Source organism: Mesocricetus auratus, unplaced genomic scaffold (genome assembly GCF_017639785.1).
Source record: "Mesocricetus auratus isolate SY011 unplaced genomic scaffold, BCM_Maur_2.0 Super-Scaffold_100008, whole genome shotgun sequence".
Taxonomy (NCBI): domain Eukaryota; kingdom Metazoa; phylum Chordata; class Mammalia; order Rodentia; family Cricetidae; genus Mesocricetus; species Mesocricetus auratus.
In genome coordinates, this window is record NW_024429192.1 from 63,909,458 (window position 1) to 63,935,620 (window position 26,163).

The window sequence follows — 26,163 nt, forward strand, 5'->3', positions numbered from 1 at the left end:
CTAGCCCTGTACATGAGTCACAGTTAACTGAGTTGACTTTGAAAAACAAAAGCAAATCCATACACCTCGTGGGTTGCCACCCATTTTGGGGAGATAATGTATTGCCTATATTTTAATAGGATCTATATGGAAAATAGCTGTCCATAATGTAGCCAATGGTAAACTGACCAAAGATGAGTGAAGAGATGAACTGATATTTTCCTTTTGAGTTCCTGTATGCAGGAGCTCCTTCCAGCTAATACTGGAAATACTGAAAACTATAGCAAGCAAAAGGGGGAATGCTGAGGTTTGAAATGAGGATTGCAGTGAATTTCTGTCTGAAAGAATGATCTGGAGGGAAGGGAAAAGGCATAACTGCTTTAGTAGACAGCACAGAAACCTGAGCAGACAGTCCCTCTGCAGTGAGTGAGTGAGTAACTCCCTCACAATGGCTTCCATTTAGTCTTTGCATCACAACTGTCTCTCTGCATCATTTGCATTCTAGTAGACCACAAGAGAATTGTATTTAAAAATAACAGAAGTCTTAGGAACTGAAGCATGAGTGGAGACTGCAGTCATGCTGAACACTAGCTGTGTGGACTTAATTCATTTAGCCACATGGAAATTAAGTGCTCATTGAAAAAGACGGAGCTACAACAGCCATGCTCTGAAATGAGAGCCTAATAACACAGAGTGTGCAAACTGTAACTTGCTCTTAAGGAAAAGGAGTTACATTACTTCTAAAATGACCACATTTAATTATGTTGTCACTAATATAATTATCCAAGCTTTAATTCCTTAATAATAAGAATACTGGCTGTTTATTTATTGTTATTATTTGATGTTGTTGATATTTTTTCATTATTATTTGGATGAAAATACTTCTTTCCCAGTTTTTGAAGGTATAAAGCAAGCAGAGTTCACATACCATAAGATCACATTTTGAAGTCAGAATTTTGTGGCTTGAAGACCAGTCCACTGCACAGGAATGTCATTGTATGACAATCCAGAGTACCAAATCCCTGACTTGTGACCTAGGAACATAGAGTACTATAGAATGCTCAGGCTATTTCTGCTTTGTTGCTTATGTTAGTGAGCACTTCCATTCAGAAGAGAAACTGGAGCACAGAAAGCTGCACGGAAGACCAACAAGTCTGCCAACATCCCTATCCCTGTCAAAGGTGATGCTGGCATGTAAAGAGGTTGCCCGATCCCTCTAGATCTCCATGATTCCTTTTATCCCCAGAGTCAGTTGTCCCTTTCATTTTTGTCAACAACGCTTCCTTTTTGTTCCTTTCCCTCCAATGAGGAAGTGAGGCACAGACACAGACACAATACACCTCTTCATAAGGAAGGCATGAGTGTGTGCCAGATGGGCCGAGGGGATTACAACATGTTTCCTCTCCCATGGTGACTCAATGGGGCTGGTATGAGAACTCATCTTATTCAAGAAGGCAGCTTCCCCTGACAGAATTATGAGTCACAGTTCCTGGGGAGAAAGTGCACTCACCAATACTATTTGGGGGAAGGGGATCTTTGGGTGAATACAGTAAAGGTCATTCAGAAAAGCAGCACTGCCAGGATGCCTGGGCAGGCAGCAGACCTCACAAACCTTTGAAGGCTTTGATCTCTCAACAGCAGCAGCAGGGTCGTCTCTCAGTTTAACTTTCAGGTGTGGTACTTGACTCTCTGATGGGAATTTTTAGTATGGATGAAGGACTACCAATAGGAAACTGACCAGCTTGAGAAGAGGGGCTTCTGAGCAGATATTTATCCATCTATCTGTGTATGTATCATGTGTACTGAGAACCTATTGTGTCTCTATGCATCCATCATATTCCAAGTGTTTGGAAAAACCAAACAAAATGAATAAATCTGTGCCTCCAAGGACCTTAAAATCAGAGAGGCGTGACCACAAAGAGAAAGAGGAAGGAAACAGGGGAGGAGGAGAGGAAAGATGGCTGTAAGGAAGAAAGAAGATAGGAGGAGAGGATACTGAGGGGTCCAATGGCAAATGACAGGGGAAAGGTACAACGAAGAATATTAGCAGAAGATGGGAGATGTTAAAGCAATGATAATGGGTTAGAGGGGAGTGGTTGGTAGGGCTATTTTAATTTTTAAAAATGGTCAAGGAAATCTTCTGTGAGAAGATAACATTCAATCCGGGCTAAGTCAAGTGAAAGTAAATTATAGTCTGGGGTTCTCATCATCATATTTAAGAATCAGTACACCAAGTCCCTACCAATCAAATGAAACAGGTACCCAATAGATGCTGGTATATAACTGTAGCCCAGTTGTATGCTAGCACATCCCAGTTGAATACTAGGCCTGGTTAAAATACATCCTTTCCTCTGTGAAGTCCCAAAGGGCCTACAAGTTTAGATATGATCTGTTCTTTCAGCTGTACTCTGTCCTAGTTACAGCCTGTCTTTAGAGTTATTTTTGGTTTCTAATACAATGCTCTAAGTGGCATAGAAAAACTGAAGTGCACCCAGCAATGATGATCAGGATGGTAGGAGGGCTGAAATCCATGCCAAATGAAGAAGAGTTGAAGGTACATATTACAGAACACTGGGGTCATGGTTATATAATGCTGATTTAACATTTCCAAAGGGCTCTCACAGAGAACAGCCATTAAAGCAACTATAGTCAAAGTGCAGCCCATGATGCTCACAGGACTCATACATAGGGATCTTTATTAAAATTATGATCCCTGTGTAAAAAAAACTAAAGAACCTGTGCTTTAGGTACTTTCTTTTTCAATCATAAAGCTAAATCAAAGAAATATATGGAAATGACAGAGACTAATTTCAGCCCAATGTGCAAAAATTTTTATAAAAAAAATGATGAATCGAAAAATAAAAGTCTGCAATTATTATCAGTAGATCGAGCAAACCTAGGTGACAATGAGAAGCAATTTAGAGATGAGAGGAGACATCAAAAGATGGACTTTTGAGTACCCAACCTCTTCTACCTCTGTGTACATGGGGCCCAGGGTCATGGTGACTAAGTTTGGCTACTCAAGCTAAATAAAGACCTTGGTGGGGTTCTCACACAAAGCCATATCCAAAGAAAGCAAGAGCCTGCCATCAAATCCTTTGTTGACTACTTAGACACAGTTTGATCAGATCCATAGTTCTTGTTCTATTTTCAGCATCCCAGTAGACACCTGACAGCTGAGTATACCCCAGTGCTGGTACGAGTTTGGGGAATAGGTTGTGCTATATCCCTGCCATTTCCCCCATAGGACTGAAGGTGAGAAGAAGGAGAAATCTCCTTATGGGCAAGAAGCTGCCATTCCCCCGTGTTTATACAGATCAGCCCTCTTCTTAAGTGTTCCAGTGCCTCTCATCTCCAGATTCTACAGTTCTTTCAGATACTTGATTCTGTACAACTGCAGAAGCCCATGGAACAAGACCAACATTGTGCTTTTTAAAGTTCACTATCAGAAAAAGTGGACACATGATCCTGTATGCAATCTTAATTTCAATTATTTACCAAAAGTCACATACTCACCTGAGGCATGACTCTGCAGGATCCCATAGAAATACAGACTCATCAACCACCACAGTAGTCCCATCCTGTCAATAGAAATAAAAAGGTAAGCAGGGATAGCTCTTCCCTGGAGTTTTAATAAGCACTGGAAATGCTTGCTAACTATAGGTTAAAAACTACCCCAAAGGTTTTATAATATTAACAAGTTTTATTGCCAGAACCAACAACAAAATTGACAGACTTGTTTCACATTGTCATTTGCCTTTGAATCCCATATAACATATAGATAAACTCAAACAAGATTAAATAACATAACTTAAGATCCCCTGGCTAGAAAGTGGTCCTGCCATCATTAAATTCCAGCTGTGATGCTCCAGAACTCTGTTAATCACTGAACTATAACTGCTACATTAAAAAATAATGTTCATCTGGATTTTTTGACCTGGAGTCACACTTCTAGCAGATGAATTTGACCCTCTTACCCCTCTTTAAGTTCCCTTCTCTAGTCCCAGCAGGAAATATGATACAGGTACTTTTCCATCTTAGTGACGAATTGAAAGTCGAGATATCCTGGGTTCAGACAGTCTGCAGTCAACCACACAGAATTTATATCATCAGGAAATATGGAAACCTCCTGCCCTGCTTATCTCGCTTACCCACTGAAAAGACAAATGGAGAGGCAATAATCTCTGTGATCTTTCGTTTTCTAATGATAACCAGCAGGAACTGGTAACTAACAAAACCATGCTCCTATATTTGGTTGTGTGGTCTTTAATGCAGGAGATTTATGAAATCTGTAAAGTCTCTTCCTAGTCCTCTGGATCTGTCTGGCCAATGGGAAAACATCTACAGGATTATAAATACAGAAAGAAGGAATGACTCAGAAATTCCAGACTCATGACTTCTGCCTTCTATTGATGAAAGCATCCATACAAACGTGTGTAGAGACATTTGGGAACTTGTCTACATCATACTTCTAGAAAGCAAGAGAGACTGGATTTTTTTATTTTATTTTTAAACTCTCATCAAGCACAGGGAACCACATACTTAAAATGGTCAAAAGGAATACTTGAGAGTATGACATAATGCATCAAAATGGGCCACTTTAAGAGTACTATACAGAATCCAAAGGTTATAAATTGGTATTATCCAAACAACATAGGCTGTATTGCACATTCTAACACAAAATGCTAATTACAACCCCTGTGACTTATAACAACAGACCTCTAGTGCCTTCTTTAGTCTACCTATATAAAAATCACAGATGAATTTCTCAAAGACAGAGGCAGAGGCAGACACTCAGAGCTGTGAACCGAATTGAGTTCCTGGAACCCAGTAGCAGAGAGGAGTGATGACCAAAAGAATCAAGATTGGGCTGGCGAAACCCACAGAGGCAGCTGACCTAAACAAGGTGGAACACACGGACTCCAGACTGATGACTGAGGGGCCAGAATGGGACTGATCCAGACATCCCTCCCACCGAACCTGGGTGACAGAGAGGAGGCCTTGGCAAACTGTGAGACTTTGGAGAGTAGAGCAGTATTTATTCCTGGCTCCAGAGTGATTCTGGGAACCCATAGCACGTGGAGGGATGCTCTCTCAGCCTGGACACATGGGGAAGAACCTAGGCTCTTCCTGGGATGATGTGACAGACTCTGAAAATCCCTCATGGAAGCCCTCGCCCTCCCTGGGGAGCAGAGGGGGGATGAAGTAGGAGTGAGGGGTTGAGAGGATTGGGGGTGGAGGAGGAGGGGAGGGAGAGGGAACTGCAAATGACATGCTTAAAAAGTTAAGCTGATCTGAACAGGGGAGTGCTCTTGGACCCCAGACCGACAGTGGGGAGGCCAGCATGGGACTGATCTGGACCCCCCAAATGTGAGTGTCAGTGAGAAGGCCTGGGCAACCTATGGGGCCCTGAGCTGTGGATCAGTGTCTATCCCTGGTATACAAACTGTCTTCATGTGCCTATAGCACAAAGAGAGATGCTCTCTCAGCCTGGACTCTTAGGGGAGTGCCTTGACCCTACCAAGAGTAAAATGACAGACTCTAGATATCCCCTATGTGGAAGGATTTGGCAATAGTGTGGGAGGGAGGGGGGGAAGGGGAGTGTGGGAAGAGGGGAGGGAGAGGGAACTGGGATTGACATGTAAAACAAGCTATTTAAAATTAAAATAAAAAATGATAAAAAAGTTAAATAAAAAATATGGAAAAAAAGAAAAAGCTATGGACTAGATGGATAAATTAGATGAAAACGCATTTGATAACCATGCCCTATGTCAAAGGTATATGTAGGGTGGGCAGCTCCAAGTTTCTGCTCTGTATTATACTTTGCCCACATGAACAATAACAGGATTTCCCAAAAACAAAATGGCAATTGTTTTCTTTAGAATGTTAAACACTAAAAAAATTACTGTTCTCAAAAAAAAGAGGTATCACATAGAAATATTTTATCTCAGATATCAATTGTCCTTTTCGTTTTGAACAACTGCTTTCCAATCCTCATATCATTATCTTAGGGAAATTTAGTTGTATCCATCTATCACTCATTCATTCAGTTAAACACTGAGGGCTAGAGAGCTCTCCTGGTGGTACAGCACTTCTATAACATATTCAGCCAGGCATTGGTGGCACATGCCTTTAATCCCAGCACTCGGGAGCCAGAGGTAGGCAGATGTCTGTGAGTTCTAGGCGAGCCTGGTCTACAGAGGGAGTGCCAGTATAGGTTCCAAAGCTACACAGAGAAACCCTGTCTTGAAAAACAAAAAAAAACAAGCAAACAAAACAAAACAAAACCAGAGCTTGAGCCGCAGTACCATTTCCCCCCAAAAAGTATTACAAAGTTTTTATTAATAAGTTACAATAATCTAACTGCAATGTATTCTAGTAAGCATAATTCAGGGCCCTTTATAAGAGTATTTTTCTGAAGTCAATAAACTCATGAAGACCACCTCAGAGCCTTCAACTATGTACAAAATACACACACACACACAGACACAGACTAGAAATATGACTTATCTCACAGAGGGTATAGCAGTAAGTGGAGTCTTATGGAAACTTAAAAATGTACCAAAGGATTAAAGTGCAGTACAAAGCCAAACAATGATAAAAGAAAGCAACCAATCAGTACGACTGAAGATTAACAAAGAAAAGACTGCTCCATCCAAAGACTGTAAAGACTACACGCTTTCACACTGAGCAAGAACTGGATGGTCTTGGGGAATTGAGGCAGAAGGAAAATATGGGGAAATGGGGCTCTTGGAGAACAGCATTCACAGAGAGAGAAACCATAAGACATAAACATAAAATAGTCTAATAATAATCCTGTTTGGCTCAAGTACTGGGTACTAGAAAAAGAACTATAGATTTTGTTGGAAATCTGAAAGGGTTGGGAATTGCATATGCCAACACTGTGAAAGGCAGAAACTTGTGATTTGACTTATACAGCAAACTCGATTAACTAATGTTTTCTCAATAGAAGAGGGATACAGTGATATAGGAGTGATCAACCTATGCTGTAGGGAAGTCACTCAGCCAGGCACACTATGGAAGAATGGCCACTAAATTCTGTTTTGGAGTCATTTTCCATCCTGAGTTTGTCATCACAGTAGTTGTTCTCCTGCTAAATTTTCTTGTCATTGACACACTTGCTCAGCATGCCATCTATGTCCTCACCCAAGTCATTAATAAAAGTAATTAATAATTTTGCATCAATCTTTGTCAGCAGTGAAGATTCAGAGCAAAGCAGTTTCAGTCCCACTGCCCAGCTCTGTTAAAGTATTCTGGACATCCTCATTGCTTTTGGCTACCTAACACACACGCACACACACACACACACACACACACACACACTCACACAAACTCACTCTCTCTCTCTCTCTCTCTCTCTCTCTCTCTCACAGACACACACACACACACACACACAGACACACACTGCTTTGGATTTTACCAGTTTCCTGTTTATAAGTTGCTGAATTTCTGGAGTACCATGGAGAAGGCATTCTAATTAATATGATTGAGGACCTTAATTGGTATTCCCAAGAGGTACTGGATTATGCAGGATGGAGCAGAGGCAAGTCACCAACTGAGAGCTAATCCAAAGATAACCTCTGCTCAAACACAAATCCAGGGTCAACCTTGTCCTGCGATGAATAAAACATCAAGTCTACAAAACCAAAATTGGATTGTGCAGCATGTTTTGACAGACTAAAGGTACCAAGGTTAGTGGGAGATTGCTGGCTGGTCTGAAACCCTTTAAAAGGTGATGGTTCATTTAATGCCAACTTGCATTCAGCCTTGGAGTTTTGTTATTGGGAAAAAAAAGAAATACACCTTCAGTTCTTGTTTCTTAGAGAAAAGGGGTATTGAATCAGAGATGAAGAAAGTGACAGAAGGCAGGAGAACTGTCTACTAATGCAAGGCCTCACAGTGTCTGAATTATAGTTAGCCTTACCTAACTGTAGTAATATCTAGTGGATCCTACTCTTGTTGTAGATAATAGAGACCTACATATGTTCCCAGACAGTCTTTCCTGCTACCCATTTTACTTCCTATCATATCCCCCATTCTGTATCAGTGCTTCTCTGGTGTTCAATGCCCTTGTTTCTTAATATACCAACTTGGATGCATATATCACTTAGCAAGCAGTTTCAAATGCAAGTTTGATTCTACATAGTCATAAAAATGTTAACGGGCATTTAATTTCTGATCAGCTCTTTTTTTGTTTGTTTTGTTTTTATTTTTCGAGACAGGGTTTCTCTGTGTAGCTTTGGAGCCTATCCTGGCATTCACTCTACAGATCAGGCTGGCTTCGAACTCACTGAGATCCTGCTGCCTCTGTCTCCCTAGTGCTGGGAATAAAGGCATGTGCCACCCCAACCCAGCTCTGCTCAGCTCTTTTATACCTACCTCTGTATGAGAAACCTTCCATTGGCCACATCATCTGGGCTTTGTAAGCAACTGAGTCTTCTAGGCTTTGAGTTAGCCATCAAAGGTTCTCTCCCTGGACAAGCATCCTGGGTTTTCAGCCTCAAGGCTCTTTGTCATGCATTTGCTACGTGTTTCCTTTCCACAACAGCACTTTACTGAGCCCCAGAGTAACATTTTCCTGTTTTCTGACTCTGTGTGTAACTGTGTGCACACAGAATGGTAACTCCTGCAAGCTCACCATGATGGCTGGACACAGGCCTTCAGTCTGGTCCTTGCCAATTTTCCTTCCCTAGAATCTTACTACATCTCCTATAAGCTGGATAAACCTACTGTGGCAATTAATCTGATTTTATTTGCTTCATTTCTGCCCTTTGTAATGATTTAACCATGGAAAACTTAGCCCCTATCACCAAAGCACAAATCTTAGATGGCTAACCCCATGCAAGGTGACTACTGCTACCTAACCACTTCCCTCAGTCTTTAGCTTTGTTCATAAAGCCATCCATGTTTTTCCCTTCCATTCTCTAAATTACAGATAAATTTGAATAGGTTTTTCCAATAACACACATCTAAGAAATGACATACAAACCTCTTTCTCCATTTATAAAAGAGGAGAACGATCTTTTATTAAGGAATAAAGACTGGTTTTCATCCATCTTATACTGCCTCACAGATTTTTTGACCCAGAAGAGGATCTTTGTGAGACAGTTTCACAAGCCAATATTTACAAATAGGCAAACTTTTAAACAAACTAACATGAAAGGCACTAATTATAGGTAATATGAAAGAAGTGTGCTCTGCCCTTTCCTTCTTAGTAACAAAGCTTTAGCACGCAAGCATAATAAAGAACAGCCTCAAGGACAAAATTCAAACAACTGAGTAATCTATTCAAGTACATGGAGAACATTCACCCGAATAGGTCATATCATGTGCAACAAATCAAACCATAGAATCTTTAAAGGAAATAAGAGGGCAGTCCTTAACCATAGGGTCCAATCAGACATGAAAATAAGGAATTAAAAGGAAAATATTCAAAAGTGAGGAATATGGTTTTAAATAATTCATAGGTCAAAAGAAAATCTTCAAGGAAGTACAGAAATAAGTTTGAAATCTCATACCAACTGTGTGCTTAGAAAACAACTTGTGTTATTAAAGACACTGTGCTGGAAAGAATGATATAAAGTGAGCAATTTAATAGTCTACCTTAAGATCCTAGCAAAAAAGAGGCAAACTAAGTAAGAAAACAAAACAAAAAAACACAAAACAAACAAAAAACCATAGCAAGCAGAAATCAAAGAATTTTAAATGGGTAAAAAAAGGGGAAAAGTAAAATGGTTTTATCTGAAAAGAAGGGTGAAAGTGATGTATCTCTAGCTAGACAAAGCATGAAGAGCAAAAACATACATAAAATAGGAATGAAAGAACAGATATGTGTACTGATCACAGAGATATTAAACACAAGAGCTAACTATAAACTTGGGCACATAAATTAGATAACACAGATGGAATGGATCAATATCTTGAAAGATACAAATATATAGCATTCAACTAAGATGAAAGACAGCCTGACCAGTTCTTCAAATACTGAAGATATGAAAATGTACTCATCTCTAGAGCTTTGAGAAAAGCACAGCCTTGAGAATACATAGATGACAATCTTGCAAGAGGTAAAAAAAAAAAAAAAACAGAGAAACAAGTGCATTGCTGTCTCTATCCTACTGAGCCACAGAAACTGCACATAACACATTAGTGTCTTGTAGTTGTTGCTTTGTTTATCTGGTTGAGTCCTCCTTTTGTTTTTTTTTTTTCAGGCGTTAAGAGCCTATTTCCATCATATACAACATCAAGTCTTCCACCCAACTCCTCCCAGATGATTCACCCCCAACTTCATGTCCTTTTCATTTGCTTTATTAGCTTTTGTTATTTTAATAAAGTATCTACTCTAATTTCTGTCACCCACATGCTCCTGGGTGTGGGACAATCCACTAGAATCTGAACCGTGGTCAATTTACTATCATCTAGGATTAAGGAAGACTGACACCTCCTGAGAACCCATCATCTGTCCATAGCTTCTCAGGGCCAGGGTCTCATGAATTCCTTCCCTCTGCTTGCTGGAATGTTGGCTGTCTTGGTCCCGTGTAGACATCCACAGCTGCTGTAAGTTCTTGTCGGATCCATAAGATGCTGTTTTAATCTGGCCTCCTCAATCTCAGACTCTTACAATCAGTCTCTCATTGAGAATACATTGGTTTTCCCCACGCTAACTGAAAAGTTAGTAGATTCCATCCAAAATGTCAGAAAGATAGCTTTAGATATAGATAGACATTTTACATGAAAGATTTACATGGAAGAAAGGAGCAGGGCCACATGATAGGAAACAATTTAAAAAAATAATAATAACATTGGAGGCAATACAGTAAATAACCTAGTCTTGAAATATTAAGACTTTGAATAAAAATACCTTTGTCAAAAACAATAAGCAGTAGGCAAATAAACACATCAAAGAATGTCTATCAGGGGAGCATAAATTGAAACAACAATAAATTGAAATCATTACTACAACTTGTCAAAATAGCTAATATAAAAATAAAATTGAGAATACCTAGGGCTTAAAAAGATAGAAAGGAGCTGAAAGTGGCCTACTGGTGGAGTCCAGACTTGTAAAAAACAGTGTGGAAGACTCTAGTAAAGTTAAACAACAATCTTGCTATTTGATTTCACACAAGCTCACTCTCTGATCTTCCCTCTATTAGAATAAAAAATGTTACTCGCTCTCTCTCCCTCCCTACCTCTCTTTTTCTCTCTCTCTTTCTCTCTCTCTCTCTCTCTCTCACACACACACACACACAAACACACACCTATACATGAAATTTGTAGTTCACTATTAATTTCTTACAACTTCAAACAGTACAAATGTCACTCAGTAAAAGAACTGATAGACAAGCTTTGGAGCATAAAAAAAGAATACTATTCAGCAACGCTAAACAATGAGCATTAATTAGTGTATTTTAAGTAACTTGGGTGAACTTCAAAGGAATTCTGTTCAATCAAAGAAGCCTTTCTGAATGGGCTATACGCTGCATGATTTTATTTACATGAGATTCTCAAAAGATAGAATTGGTGTGACAAGAACCAGATATTCAGGGTTGGGGTGGTAGAACATTGTATCTGTAAAGGAGCCATTTCGTGACATGGATCACCTGAACATCCAGATCATTGCAATGACTTTGGGGTCCAGAACACAAGCTAAAATCCACTGTCTTGATTTCATTCCCATCACTGTGATAAAATAGCCTAACAGTGAGCAAAAGGGAAAAAGAGTCTATTTGTCACAGTTCCAGCTTACAGTGCAACATTGTAGGGAAGTCAAAGCATTGGGAACTTCAAGCAGCTAGTCCTATTACATTTGCAGTCATGACCAGAAAATGCTAAACATGTGCTCAGCTTGCCTTCCTCATTTTATATGGTCCAGAATTCCCTGCTGAGAACATTTAAGATGAGTCTTCTCATACTGATGAACTTAATAAGTATAATCTTATGGGCCACTGGGACATCTCAGAGGTTAAAGGCAGTTGCCATTTGACAATAGGGACCTGACCACCTGAGTTTCACCTCTGCAAAGTCATTCTCTGACATCCACACATACACTGTAGCACATAAGCCCACACTTCATCATATACACGCATGCTAATATCAAACATAATACATTGTTCAGAAAGACAACCCTTTACAGACATTCTCAGAGGCTATCCTTAATCATGGCAATCCTTACTAGGTATGGCCAGAGTCCTGCAGGCAATTAACAAAAACCATCTTATCCTTAGCATTGTGCTTCAAAACAGGTCAATTTACTATATCCCTATTAAATATATTTTAAGTCACATGATTCTTCTTTTAAAAACTGATAAATTACTTTTGAGTTCCTTTAGGCAGTCTTAACAAAAGTTGTTTTAACCTAAATGTATTGGTTTCTATTTTAAACATTCACTTTCAAAGTAAGTCATTAAGCTCTAAATGTTCCAGAAAAGTCCAGCAGTAGATGTAAAGATAGAGATCAATGAGCTGTCCTTAACCTGAAGCTCACCAAGCCAGTGCTGCTAACCTTTCCTGATGAAACGTCAGGGTCAAAGTTCACATCAGAAAATATTAGCACACTCGAGGACATTGCTTTCCCCACAGCTTCAAAACACTGGGAGCTTTGAGAGAACAGATATAATATACCACCTGCCATCTTCTGCAAGCTTGGAATAGAATATGAGCAGAATGCCTTCATGTTGGGCTTTAATGTTTTGAATAACAACGTGTTCTGAGATGTGAGGGAGGACATACCACCATGAGGGCTCATCTCTGCCACACAGAAAGTAGAAGTAGGTTTGCAGCGAGTGGAGGTGAAAGAGGAGTTTAACAGAATGCTAGACCTGAACTTGCAGTTTGAACTGTGTGACCCTGGATAACATGAGAAAAGAGGTGAGTTGTAAACATCTGATGAAAGGTGGACACTTCAGAAGAATGGGAACCTGCTCATTCTGCAGAATTTCAGACTGACCCCCTAGAAGTTCACGGACACGTTCAAGCAAAATCTGGAAGTGTTTTGCATGTCTTCTCTCCAGTGTGCAGACACTCTATTGACTAAAAATTCTTTTAGGGACACTTAGATTGGCAGATGATAAACACTGACATTTTATCTCATTTGTTGAGGGACATCTTCAGTGTTCTTGTGTAGAACTTAACATTGTCCAAGAAGATAAGTAGTTTTCAGAAAATACTGGGAAGCATTAGCCCGTTCAGTGAGATAACATGTGAAACACTTGGAATTGTGGGGTCATCTACATAGGTCTACAACATAAATGAACTTGAATATTGTTTGCAAAGAAGAATTCAAGCTGCCAGTGCCTCATTCACAATCAACTGCTGGGTACAATGCTCTGTGTGTTATTCTTGAGTGTACTGGGCCCAAGTTTAGTGTCTTGTTTCTAAAACATTTCAAAAGAGATGGTCAAGGTTCAGTTTGAACATTCCAACATGCAGAAAAACCAAGGCTGTGATGGTTTTCTTCACAGTGAAATTTCAATTTGGGGAAAATGATACAACTAAAATGTGGCAGGTGGGACCTTTCTAGTAACAGATATTATTTAAACGCCAAACACTACAAACATCTGTTACTATGAAATAAGTTTGTTTTGCGGCCAGGCGTTGGTCTCACACACCTTTAATCCCAGCACTCGGGAGGCAGAGGCAGGTGGATCTCTGTGAGTTCGTCGCCAGCCTGGTCTACAGAGCGAGTTCCAAGACAGCCTCCAAAATAGTACAGAGAAACCCTGTCTTGAAAAACCAAAAAAAATAAATAAGAAATGAGTTTGTTTTTACTTAGGTTTGAAAGTAGTCTATGGCCTAGAGTTTCTTCTAAGGCACTCAGCAAACATCTATGAAGAACAAGGGAGAATAGATACACGTCCTGTCCTTATGAAGGGTGCAGTTCTCTGACAAACCGAAGTTCACAGGCTAGAAACCTCCTCCATCAAACATTTCTAATCATGTACATCTAGAAGGAAAACTTGACTCACTTGGGTGCTATGATGCCACTGAAGTTCAAGTAGGGAATTAGGTGGACTTGTCCCCACTACTGACACAGAGCAGTGACAACCTTGGGACTAAAAGCCAATCCCTTCTTGGTTAGGAAATTAATCTCTTTTTCCAGCATAGAAAGCTTTTCAGGCATCTGAGGGTTTCTGCTACTTAAATTTCTTGTCAAGACATGACTAGCAAAAACCCCTCCAACTCACAGGGATAGTGTACAGAACTCAGTCGTGCCTGTGGAACTCTCCAAAGAGAGGCACTTCTACAAAGAACTGCGAAGAAACAAAGCAGTGAAGATGTGGCCTCACTTTCAGAGATATGTGCTTAAAATCCTGCACATTCTACCTTCTCATTCTACAGCATCATGTTCTATTCAAATCAAAGAGTAATTTCTTGAGCTCCTGTTTCAAAAACTTTACAGAGATAAACACAGTGATGGTAAACATTGTTTATCAATTTGACCAGGTCTAGAATCACCCCGAAGACAAAGCTCTTGGCATGTTTGCAACAGGGTTTCAAGATTGTACTTTTATGGGAAGACCTACCCTAAACATGAGCAGTGCTATCCCACTGGCCTGTGAAACAGGGCCCGGATCTGAAATGAATAAAAAGCAGAAAGTATGGGAAGTAGCTACATTCATTTTCCTTGGCTTTCCTGATTACAGATTCAGTGTTACCAACTGCCTCAGGCTTCCCTCACCCAGGCAGATCATGTCCCAAATCTGTGAGCCTAAATAAACCTACCCTTCCTTAAGTTGCAAATATCAGACATTTTGTCACAGCCATAAGAAATAAGAAGTGTACTGTTGCTATAATGAGGAAACTCGCAGCTTGGGAACAAAGAAAATGTAAAGAAAAGGAAAATATATTACCAAAACAATAAGAAAGCAAATGTCCAACTTCATTACAAATGCCATCAAAGTCATGTTGAGGTCTGAGACATCCTTTAGTGGATACTCTGAAAGACTGTCAAGCTAAACTTTTAAAAAATGTGTTTGCAGAGTAATATACCACAGCTCTCATGAAGGTTCATGACTCTAAATGGCATTTCAATGTCTTGAGACAATCTGTTAAGTAAACACCATAGTTAGCTTTGCTTAATAAAATATTACCCAAACTTATTTGACTATGAACATGTGCAAAATGCCTGTCTTGGTCTCAGTGTAAATACAGACACAGACAATAAACCTTCTAACTGTGGACAGAAGGAAGGAAGGAAGGAAGGAAGGAAGGAAGGAAGGAAGGAAGGAAGGAAGGAAGGAAGGAAGAAGGAAGGAAGGAAGGAAAACAGAAAGCCATAATTTATAGATCGATGCTGGTTCCTGAAGAAATCGCTGCCTTCCCACTTGATGCTGAAATGAATTGAATATAACTGTCCTCAGCCTCATGTGCGCCTCTCCACTCCTTTTCAACCTTTCCCTGTTCCTTTTCTAGAAATAAGTTGTCCTCTTCCTAAAAGCTCATAGTGGGTGTTTGGACTTCCCAGAGTGATTCATGATAGTTCTAACCTGGTCCAATTTATTCATATTTTCATTTTTTAAATGGGAATTCAAGGTTGTATTCATGGAATACAACTCAAAGCTGTTATACAATGAAAACATTAGAGGAACATTTCTCAGAACATTTAACTTCTGCTTTAATTTCTCACTGGTCACTTTTTAACTGGATAATGTTATGTAAGTACTGTGAACTCTGCTATCACTATCACAAATATAGGATAGCAATCTGTAATTTGAAGACTACTATAAGATTATTCTAATCTTCACAAAGTCATCTCATAAATGATGAGATGTCAATATTCTATTTTGTACACCTAGCTACAAGTTCATCCCGAGTTGTCCACGTCCTAGTGAATCCTATGTGTCTTTTCAAGATATTTTGTCTATGAAATAAGCCTGGCGAGAGCAACCACATTTAAATGATCTTGGAAGTCAACTTGCATCATCCTTTGACATAGGACTTCCATATAGTGTTACTCAAATTCTATCAAAACAATGACTAGTTTGCTGGAGGCAGTTCATCAAACTATACCCTCACTTGCCCTTTTGTTCCCTGCCTGAGGAACCTAGACAGGCCTCCCTTATTCTCTCAAACCCAGTAACACTGAGGGACACCCATGCTCAATCACAAGAAAAAAAATGGAACAACTCTGGATACCAGTTCTGACTGTCATTATTCACTCTGTGACCTTGGCCACAAAATTTTATTGTCCAAGCGTCTCAGCTTCTACAACAAGCTTTATCAGGAAGAGTTAAAGTCAAGAGTTCAGTCAGAACCTTCAGGGAGGACTTAGCATATTCCAGGCTGACATGGTGCCAACTGGGAAGCACAGTGCCTTCTATGCTCATATTGTCAGGCAACCAAAGAAAACAGTCTGCTCAGCATCCTCCCCATCCATATCCCCAATCCTGACCCTGAAATGCAAAAGTAATATTCCTTGTCTTGGTGCAAACTTGCAGAAGGCCATTTTAAAGAGGGTGAGAATAGCAAGATTTAAAGAAGATAGCCTGTCTCTGTGTCTAAAGTGTTAAAGAAAATCTGCTTATGAACTAACACTGAGGAGGTTTGTGTCCCCAGTGAGAAAATTCTATGGCTTCTTTCACTAGGTTTTGGACACCAGGACCATCCTGACAGATGGCAATGTACACCCACCAGTCCCAGAGTCTGGGCTGTGACCTTAGTCCACAAGATCACACAGAAAGGAGGTGAGGGGAGGAACTTCCTCATCACGTTTGATTCCTTATGCACTGGATATCTGGCGAGCTTATTGTAAATAAAGCAATGCCATGCAATCTGCCTCATATAATAGTGAAAATAAGCTGGGATTTTACACTGTTGTCACCTAATGATCTAAAAACCACTAAAGACTCAAGTGACACTAATTTCAAAGTCATGCCTTACCTTCATCATATAGCTACTTACAGAAAATTCACTGGTCTTACTCACAAAGAGGCATTCAAGCAGTGTTTAGTGTGAGATTTTTAAACAACTTTGAGAAGCGAATTACATAGAATAACAGAACATGAACAAGATGAGCATTTTGTGGCTATACCATAATACTGTCGGGGGCCCTTTTTCTCCAGTGCAAAACGGATTAGAAGCGTAAGCGAGTACCTACAATGTGTAGTTCCTATATCAAATGCTAAGAACAGCAGAGATTTCATCAGATCTCAGGCACCAAGGAGCTGACATCCTAGCAGAGAGAATCTCCACTTTGATGTGACTGATTATAATTGATTAAAATTGACTGTAATTAGTTATAATCAGTCACAAAACTGGGAGAATAAAGTCTGCACTTTATGTGTTTATTGATGGAATTATACCAGTTACCATATATATTATACATAAATATATACAGTATCTAAAAGAGTATTTGCTATCAGTCCTTAAGTGTCATTTAACTATGTTTTCTTATGCTACTGGTAAGCATACAATCAGTGCAGAAAACACACTGGCATGCTGTAAGGAAGGCATTATCTGCATTTTAATAGGCTAGGGAGACTGGGGCTTGTTTTTTGGATGATAGAAAGGTGTTTCAACCCAGAGATGAAGTGCTGGAAGCTTCCTTGGAGATGGAATTCAACTGGACTCTGAAAGCACACTGAAAATACAGCCATGCATACACAAAGGCATCCCAGACCAAAATTATACCCGAAAACATGCCATACTTTTTTTTACCAGTGATCCTAGAAAGCAAAGGGAAATGTACTGACATGCTAATTAAATGCATCTACTCTTGCAGGCATGTGGATGGGGAGGGGGAATTTTGTTCTGTATACTCCAAGGACAGGCCCTCCTTGGAGCTGCCACTCATATCAAGGCTCAGTTACTACATTCTGCTCCAGGTAGCAACACAAGTGCTTATAGGAGTTGACAGGACATTTCTCAAGTCATGGGGCCACAGAAGTCACTTTTATCAGAACAAAACTAACCATATACAAGAGGAATCCATTCCCATTAACCCAAACTGTAGTTTTAGAACACTTTGTCTCGCATCGTTTTTTTCATACAGAAATACATCTAAATCCCTTCAGATGTCCAAGAGACTGTCATTTAATATTGAGCCTCTTCTACAGGACGAGTGATTTCCCCAAAGTTCCACTCATGATAAATGGGGAAGCCTGTGCTCAAGTCCAAATACCTTGACACCAAAGTGTGTGATCTTTCATTCTGCAGGAGGGCTCCCTATTTGGCCTTGTAATTACTTTAAAAGTTGGTGTTGAAGACAGGAAGTTACAAAGACACCATTTTCAACTGGAATTTGAATGTCTGCCTTCTGCTTAGCAAACAGTATTAGCATTCATCATGTCCCAAGGAAAGTCCCACATTGCTTCATGCCATTGATTTGCCACTGTCTCCAACAAAAGAACCTGCATGCCTGCCATGGCCCTGGGAATTTTAAACAAGAAGTCAATGAGAGATGCTGGTAAGTGGTCTGTAATTGTCTAGGGGAAGAGGAAACCTTGCTGGAATAACAATCATATCAATATTCTGGCTACATGAATGATGCTGCAGTGAATTACAACAGGATACTTACACTCCAAAGCCTAGGGTGGCAGATCTGCATAATTAATCTCTCTCTGCAATAACCCCACAGGTTCAGCAGCATTGGCATTCCACAGTCAAAATTAATGTCTTATTATTTCTCTCCTCTTCGGTGTTTCTTCACATGCATGAAAATAATATCACATTTAGGAAAATAGTAGCATATTTAGCAGCTCTATTAACACAGACAGGATATTAAAGGTTTATTGAGCAACAATCATTAAAAATGTTGTCATGTAAATCCAAGCAGAAAGACCCAGGACAAACTATAAACATATATATATATATATATATATATATATATATATATATATGTTGCTAATGATTACAGCTACTAAACTCCAGATGCTTCAAGAGTTTAGTTGAAGTAAACTCAAACTCTGGATATGTTACTCTTAAATTACTATAGTGACTCTGGTGGTCACATATTGTCCACGCTGGGATTCTACCTAATAATTTCTGGCAAGTCATACATCAGTGTTGTGTCTGCATTTTAGGTATGCACTACATATACATGGTAGATGAAGCCTTGAGTTAAGAGACTATCTTTTTCTGCAGGACTTTCTGGGGCCTTTCAAAATGCATATTATGAAACTAAATTGCTTAGGAATTAATCATAGTATTCCTCAACCACAAACTGACTTCAAGGATTCCCTTTTTATAATATCTCCAAACATTGGTGTCCTTGAAGAATTTAGAAATGCTGGCTGGCCCCCCTTTAGAAAAGCTAAAGTTTTTGACTATTTAAAACAACCTCCAAGTAGACCAAATTTTGGAAGTACCTACAAAATTCTCCAATGAGGTGGAAAACTAGCTTGTTTTATTTGGGGGGGTGTTAAAGTAAGGGTCATGAATTCTTAATTGGTGAAAAAAATAGAAACTAAAGAGAACTACAAGTCAATGTTATCATTTGCTAAATCATTTCTATTACAAGGTCAGGAAGGAAGAAGGGCAGACTAACAGAGAGCCTGAGACACAAGTCATGCTGGAGAGAGTAAGCATGACACTATGCTTTGTCAGTATAGCTGGATGAAGGAGACTAGATTCCAATTAGAGCATGTAGATACTGAAAAAAAAACACTGACAAATCCAAACACAAGACAATAGTGTCAGAAAAATCAGAAAGGAGCCATTACTCTCCCAAGTATCTCAAGGTATGGTGAGAAACCCAGGTGGCCCTAATATGTGCTGAAAAAACTAAAAGGTCCCACTGTTTCTAATTGCTGTGCCATTTCTGAAAAAGAAAAAGAAAATGAGTTTATTAATCAGACTGGCCTAAAATTCAATAGTTTTCACATGCAAATATTCTCTCCATCCAAGAATGCATGAAAAACAGATGAAAATCTCTCTCCCTAAATCCAGAGGAAGAGATATTTATCACACCACAATAGGAAAGTTTGTAGAAGTCTTAGGTAAGGCATCGGGTGTCATGGGGACACCAGTGACTGATGACACTGATGACTGATGACAAAGTGCAAAGCACTTTTTCCCACACAGAACATCTTAATGCCATTGTCCTGATGTCTTTCATATGACATTCCAGATCCTCCAAGTCTTGGCAAGAACCCTTTCCCCTTCTTCCCTGAAACACTCTTCAGCCCCAACTCCCACCATAGGCACATAGGTACACATAGGTGCAGATGGCACGGTGTCTTACCCTGTACCTTTGTTCCCCTGAAAAAGCCACTTCTGTCAAGAGTATTCTTCACTCTCCTCTTCACATTTACAAATGCTATCAGTCCATCAAGAACCAGGATCAAAACTAGACTTTTCATGAGGTGCCCTGTTCCTATTTATAGAATGCAATTCCTTCCTTATTGCACTGTATACTGTGCTTCCTGTAGAGCTCCAGGAATGTAAAGTTTTTGTCACATCACAACTAGAAACGTAATGTAGGCTTTCACTGGTCAGACGCTTAGAGACAGGCTTAGTGCTGTGTAATGACTGTCTCCTAAGGTCTCACATGAAGCCTGGTCCACACAAAATACTTGGGCTACTGACGGAATGACTAGTCCATCTACACACAGTGGTTTGATAGTTTGTTTCTTGACACAGGAAAATGTAATCCTTTAGGTTTTCTACAACTTTAGCTTGTATACACTCATTTATTCCCCTTGAGTCCTAGTTCAGGAGGTATTCCTCAACAAAATTAGCCAAACAGCATTCAGCAAAGTTCTGTTAGGTTGTTATCTGTCTTCAACAGAAAGGACCTTGTTATACTTCAAAATTCACAGCTGGGCATTTATTATGTGCATGGCGACACTATGCAAGAGCCACTCAGAGAGCTCTTGTCTAGGTGAATACACAGGGAACTCCTGGGACTAAGCCCTGAATATTGCTTAATTTGGATTCATAGTGTCTGATTCAATACTATTGCAGTTCATTATCCTTGGGCCAGGGGCAAAATCCCCTGAGCACGCTGACACTGGGCAGAGAGGAGACACTTCCCTCCACTTAGTGTGTTTCAGTGGGTGACTGCTTCTAACTATTGTTCAGCCTGCCCAAGGGTTTAAGAAAGAAGCTAATTTTTAGGAAAGAGGAGACTATCAGCAATCCCAAGAGTTCGTTCAGACTGTCTCCCAAATTCTGCAGAGGTCAAGAACGAAGGAAAGCAAAGGGAGGGGAGATTATTGGTACACTCGGGGTACAGCGGACAGAGCCCCAGGTCACAGAACTTTGGGAATAAGCACTTTCCCATCACGTGGCTGTATGCCTCGCTGCATCACCCAGCAGAAATAACTCATGCTATGATAGACTACAGTGAGTCTTTTCATGTCTCAGCTACTTGATATTCACACAGCTCATTCAGAAGAGAATATTATAATTTTCCTGTTTTACAGATGATGAAATTAGGTGCAGAAAGGTGAAGTATCTAATTCAGTATATCACAGCAATCAAACAGCAGAGCTTGGCTTTAAGTGAGGTTCCATGAGGCCAGCACATTGCCTGTCCCGGGTCTTCACATTGCTCTCCCGGGGACCCACTGCAGGCAATAAACCTAACACACGAAGGAAGCCCCTGATATTTGTTTCCTATATTTTACAAACTATTCCAAAAGATCAATTAAGAAAGGCAAAGATTCACTAGTGTGAAGGTCATAGAAACTGCCACGTCTTTGTTAGAAACTGCCAAATCTTTGTTAGCAAAATGACCAAATTATAAGGAAAACTAAATTTATGAGGAAAGCTTTTCCATTCCTTTAGAGCAATGGAGCAGCAGAGATGAGATGCCTGAGTGGGTGCACCAGCTTACAGTACTGGTAATTAGGGTGGTGTCACCCGCATAAGTGGGGGCAAGACATGCAAGTACTTCAGAGTCTTTTTTTTCCAGCTTATCAAGAAAACACCTTTGCCTTTCAAATCCAGAGAGACAGAACCCTCTACTCACTGCCCACAGGCAGGATATGGAAATCTGGAGGACAGTTTTTAACAGAAAATTGAAAATGTTAGTAACAGCAGCTGCCAGAGGCTGGGAAGGGCGGAGATTGGGAATTGGTGTTATCAGAGTAGTTTCTATTGGAGATGGATTTGCTGACAGAGTAGACAGAGCTCCAGAACAGCCCCAATGTCCCTGTTCCTACAGAACTGCAGACTTAAAAAATGTTTAAAATGGTGGATTAGCATATTCATATCATTTATCAAAAATAGTAATAATTAAAACATGCACACCACCCAGCCATGAAGCCGTGAATTCAATTTCCTAGCAACCAGGTGAAAACAAAGCAAAACCAGTTTGGCATGTGTTGTAATCCCAGCACTGGGAGGCAACAAAAGGTGACCCCTGGAGCTTGCTGGTGGTCTGCTCAGTCCCACAGACCTATCATGTTAGCCAAATGGCTGCCGTGGTCAGGAGTCCTGCTGGGCTTGCTTGCAAAATATCAACAAAGTTGGACTTACTGACTTCCCTTTCCCTTGGAGAAAGAAGGAATGGGGCACCTCACCAGATCTGCATTGGAGCATCCAGCCAAGACTCTCACCCAGCTTTATGTGCTTCTGCATCAGATGCATGTGGACCTGGGGATAGAGGCTACAGGCAGGAAAGGACTGGGGAGAAGGCTACATGTATGAGGCCAGGGAGGAGTTATCAGACCATTCAGTGTAGCTGCTGTGAAGCCCCCCACCCAAATAAACTCAGTGGTTCCTAATCACAGTGAACTGTGATGGAATCACACATGGATTTGACACTGGGCCCCTAGAAGGAGTCAATTTGTCCTCCCAAGGGAAGGAATTTATAACATCACCCTGGTCAAGTTGGCAAGATCCAGGACTCAGTAAAAGATCCTCTCTGGTTGAAGGAAATACTTGATGCTGACACCTGACCTTCACATGCATGTGAACACACATGAATTCACACCCGTATATCCACCTCACAGGTGTGCATATGCACATACCCTTCAAAGGGCTGAAGATCAATTTCAAACAAATCTTTGGATAGTCTGAACTATATTGGATAAACATAGAGGAAAATAACCTACTCAGTATAGATGATATACAAGCAAACAGGGATCGGCTATTTCCCGGAGAGTAAGGAAAGTGGAGAGTCAAGAAAGCCCTTTCCTCCCCTTTGTGTCCTACACCCCAACCTTTCTCTTGGTACATTCACTTTAAAACACTTGTAAATGTTTAATACTTTCTACTCTTTGAAATGCATACAAACTCTCCCAAACAGAGAGCTTTGCAATCTTGGCATACCTTTTTTTTTTAAACCAGGGTCCATTTCTCACACAGATGCCCTCAATCCCATTTTCAATGGAATAACAGGATTCTAACTTGGGTTGGTATCACTATAATTTCCAAAGTTACCCCCTGCCACAGAAATACAAGAAGCTTGATTTCCTTTGGGTAAAGACATGTAGCTAAGAGAGAGCATTGTCTCAACTGTCAGGTGTATATGTAACACACGGTGTTTAATGTGACATCTTACTTGAAGAATATTGTTTATTTTTAAAATATGAATATGATAGACTTCTTGATATGTAAAGGAGTGAGGTGTGGGGGGTATATGAGGAGAGGAAGGAGGGGTGCAGCAATTAGCTTTAAGAGTAGTGTGACACAATGTAGAACCTACTTGAGAAGGGAATTTCAAAGAGGGACTGTCTATATTAGGAAACTTTCTGGGCATGTCTGCAGGGAGTAATCCTGATTAGTGAGAAGCCCTGCCCACGATGGGTGGCACCAACCCTTGGGCGGAATATCCTGAATTGTAGGAATGAGGAAAGCCAGTGAGCTAAGCACAGGCTGTGTGCACTAATTATCTACTCTCTGTTCTTGACTATGGATGCTATGTGACTATATGCTTCAGCTTCCTGTTCTCCTGGCTTCCCCATGACGATGGACTATGACGTGGAATAGTGAGCAAGAAAAAGCCTTTCTTCCCTAAGTTGTTTCTTCCTTAGGGTATTTTATCACAGCATCAGGAAAAAAACTAAAACAAGTAGGGAGAGGGAACAAGAGATGGTGTGGCATGAATTCAGAAGGAGAAACAGTGGGTGAGAAACCAAATAATACAAATATATTTCACCCTGCAGTGAAATATAAATACAAAAATGCCAAAAGGAAAAACATTATGTAGTGCAGTTGCAATGAAAATTAATTTTAAAATTGTAAATTTTTTTAATGAGTGAGATTTTATTCTGGCTCTGCAACCACTTAGTGAATTACTTACAACTTGTTTCACATTCTACAAAAAATGCTTATTTTATAGGAAATGTGCTTATTTCTCTCCTACTATTTAAAAGAAAATTCCTTGAATGGGACAGATTTTTGTGTCTAATTGTATTTACTTATCACCTTATGAACCTGCAATCTTTATTTTTATTAACACTACACAAAATATACAGGAAGAAAAGAACCTTAAAGTATAGATACACATGAGAAAGACTACTTACTGTTAGTACAAGGCAGGGGACTAAGAAGAGAACAGCAATACACTTTTGGTGGAAGAAGAGAAAACATAAAATTTAAAATAATGAGTGTTGATATCTAGGAAAACAAATGCATAGGTTAGCTATGTATCCCAGAAGGGGGTAAATACCTAACCATACAGGTTCATGACTTCCCACAAGGGAATTAGTGCCTTCAAACTTTCAGGCTCAGGAATGCATCATGCAAACATTCACCCACTAATGAGAAAAACAGAAACCAAGGAAAGGCAATACAAAACTGTGAGACTAAGGATGAACAGCCAGTAGAGAATCAGCAGAATGAAAGATAGGAGACTGGAGAAACAAAAGCAAGAACTCTATAGTTAGAGAGAGTATGAATACAGACTGGGACTCATCCATGCATGCACTCTCTGCTCTACCAGGTTTCCTGGCCTCTCGCCCTTCCTTCATCAGCAGCACCTTGAGAACAAACACATCAATTCTTCTACTCATTCGTTGGTATTCGTTAACTTCCTCCTCCTTAGTTTTTGACGATATATTTATATCTTTGAATGACCATGCCAACCTCAACTAGATTGCCAATGTGTTATCCATTGCACCTGTGAATGACAGTCATCTTCAAAAGCCACAGCCAAGTTGAAGAGCTTTCATACCAACTGAGTAATTAAAGTTTTATGATTGTGAAATGGAATGTTGTTGACCAAGAGCCTGAATTACCTGGGATATCTCAATCATTTCCTACAGACTCCAAAGTGACCTAACATCTTTGCAATTATCAGGCAACACATTCAGAATGTCTAACTTCTTAGGCCACTTGGTTCCACCAACCCTAAAGCTAGATTGCTGCTAGATAATATCTGAAAATTATAAAAGAGATTTACCTAACTTAGCTGTAAACTGACTTTGCCACCAAAAGTATTTGGTAAGTGTATTAATCTATGACTTTATTTTTAGTTTTTGACTACGGAAGTTCACGAACCAACTTCCATAGCAGGGGTTGTTATTCAGGATAACCTAAATCTGTCCCTCCAAGTCATGGCCAGAATAAACTATCTCATCCACTCTCTTGGGTGAGACCTGTGTTTGCATTATAAAACCACCTAGATGACTTATTAGCACACCCACCTCTTTCATTTCATATAAACTTTAAAGGTTGGAAGACAAAAATAGTTGTGTGGGTTTTTTAACAATTCATTTTTATCCATTGCAACATCACATGCAGAGCACAACTCACAAAGTGTTTTTTTTTTTAAATACTGCATACTTCTGGGATGATACTGGAAATCAGGAGAACAAATGGGCCCTTAAGAGAGAAAGACTGAACACGAATCAGAAGTCACAAAGGAAGTGACAGTATAGCCAAAGAAGTATGGAAAAACAGAAGGGCAGACTTGAAAACAATGAAGCAACACAGAGCTCCAACCACCCAGGCAGAGGAGTGGAGATCTGCAGCCCCACCCACAGGGCGTGACCACCGTTCTCTCAAACCTGTAACCCAGCTCAAGCTGGGTGAGGCAGAGACATCTCAGGCATGATAGATCAGCCTCAGCGAGGTCTGTGTTGTCACTTTACATGTCTCAGAGGGCTGTGTCCAGTTCTCATCTTAAAAGACCTTGCACTTAAGACTGGAATTCTCTAAGGGGCCGATAAATAGAAACGGCCACAAGTCAGGGTCTCTGGGGACAACTTGTCATGACAGAAAAGTGGGTGATATCCACAGGAGGCAGCTGTGGGCAGAGGAAGTGCCAGAGACCGAA

General features: G+C 40.1%; 1 protein-coding gene across 9 annotated transcripts in view; it reads right to left on the bottom strand.

Annotated features, from left to right (window-relative positions):
• LOC101842609 (interleukin 1 receptor accessory protein) overlaps positions 1 to 26,163 on the bottom strand; it is a 146,732-nt gene that overhangs the window by 98,743 nt on the left and 21,826 nt on the right. For 7 of the 9 annotated variants that reach the window (XR_005878972.1, XR_005878973.1, XM_040751007.1 and 4 more), the window contains one exon: positions 3,496 to 3,560. Coding sequence is in view for 7 of the 9 variants with exons in the window: in XM_040751007.1 (XP_040606941.1) it covers positions 3,496 to 3,559 (64 nt within the window). In the remaining 2 variants the exon portion in view is untranslated. Of the gene's footprint in view, positions 1 to 3,495; positions 3,561 to 3,956; positions 4,112 to 18,514; positions 18,641 to 26,163 lie in introns of those variants that run through there. The other 2 variants (XM_040751011.1, XM_040751009.1) reach the window with 2 other exon arrangements.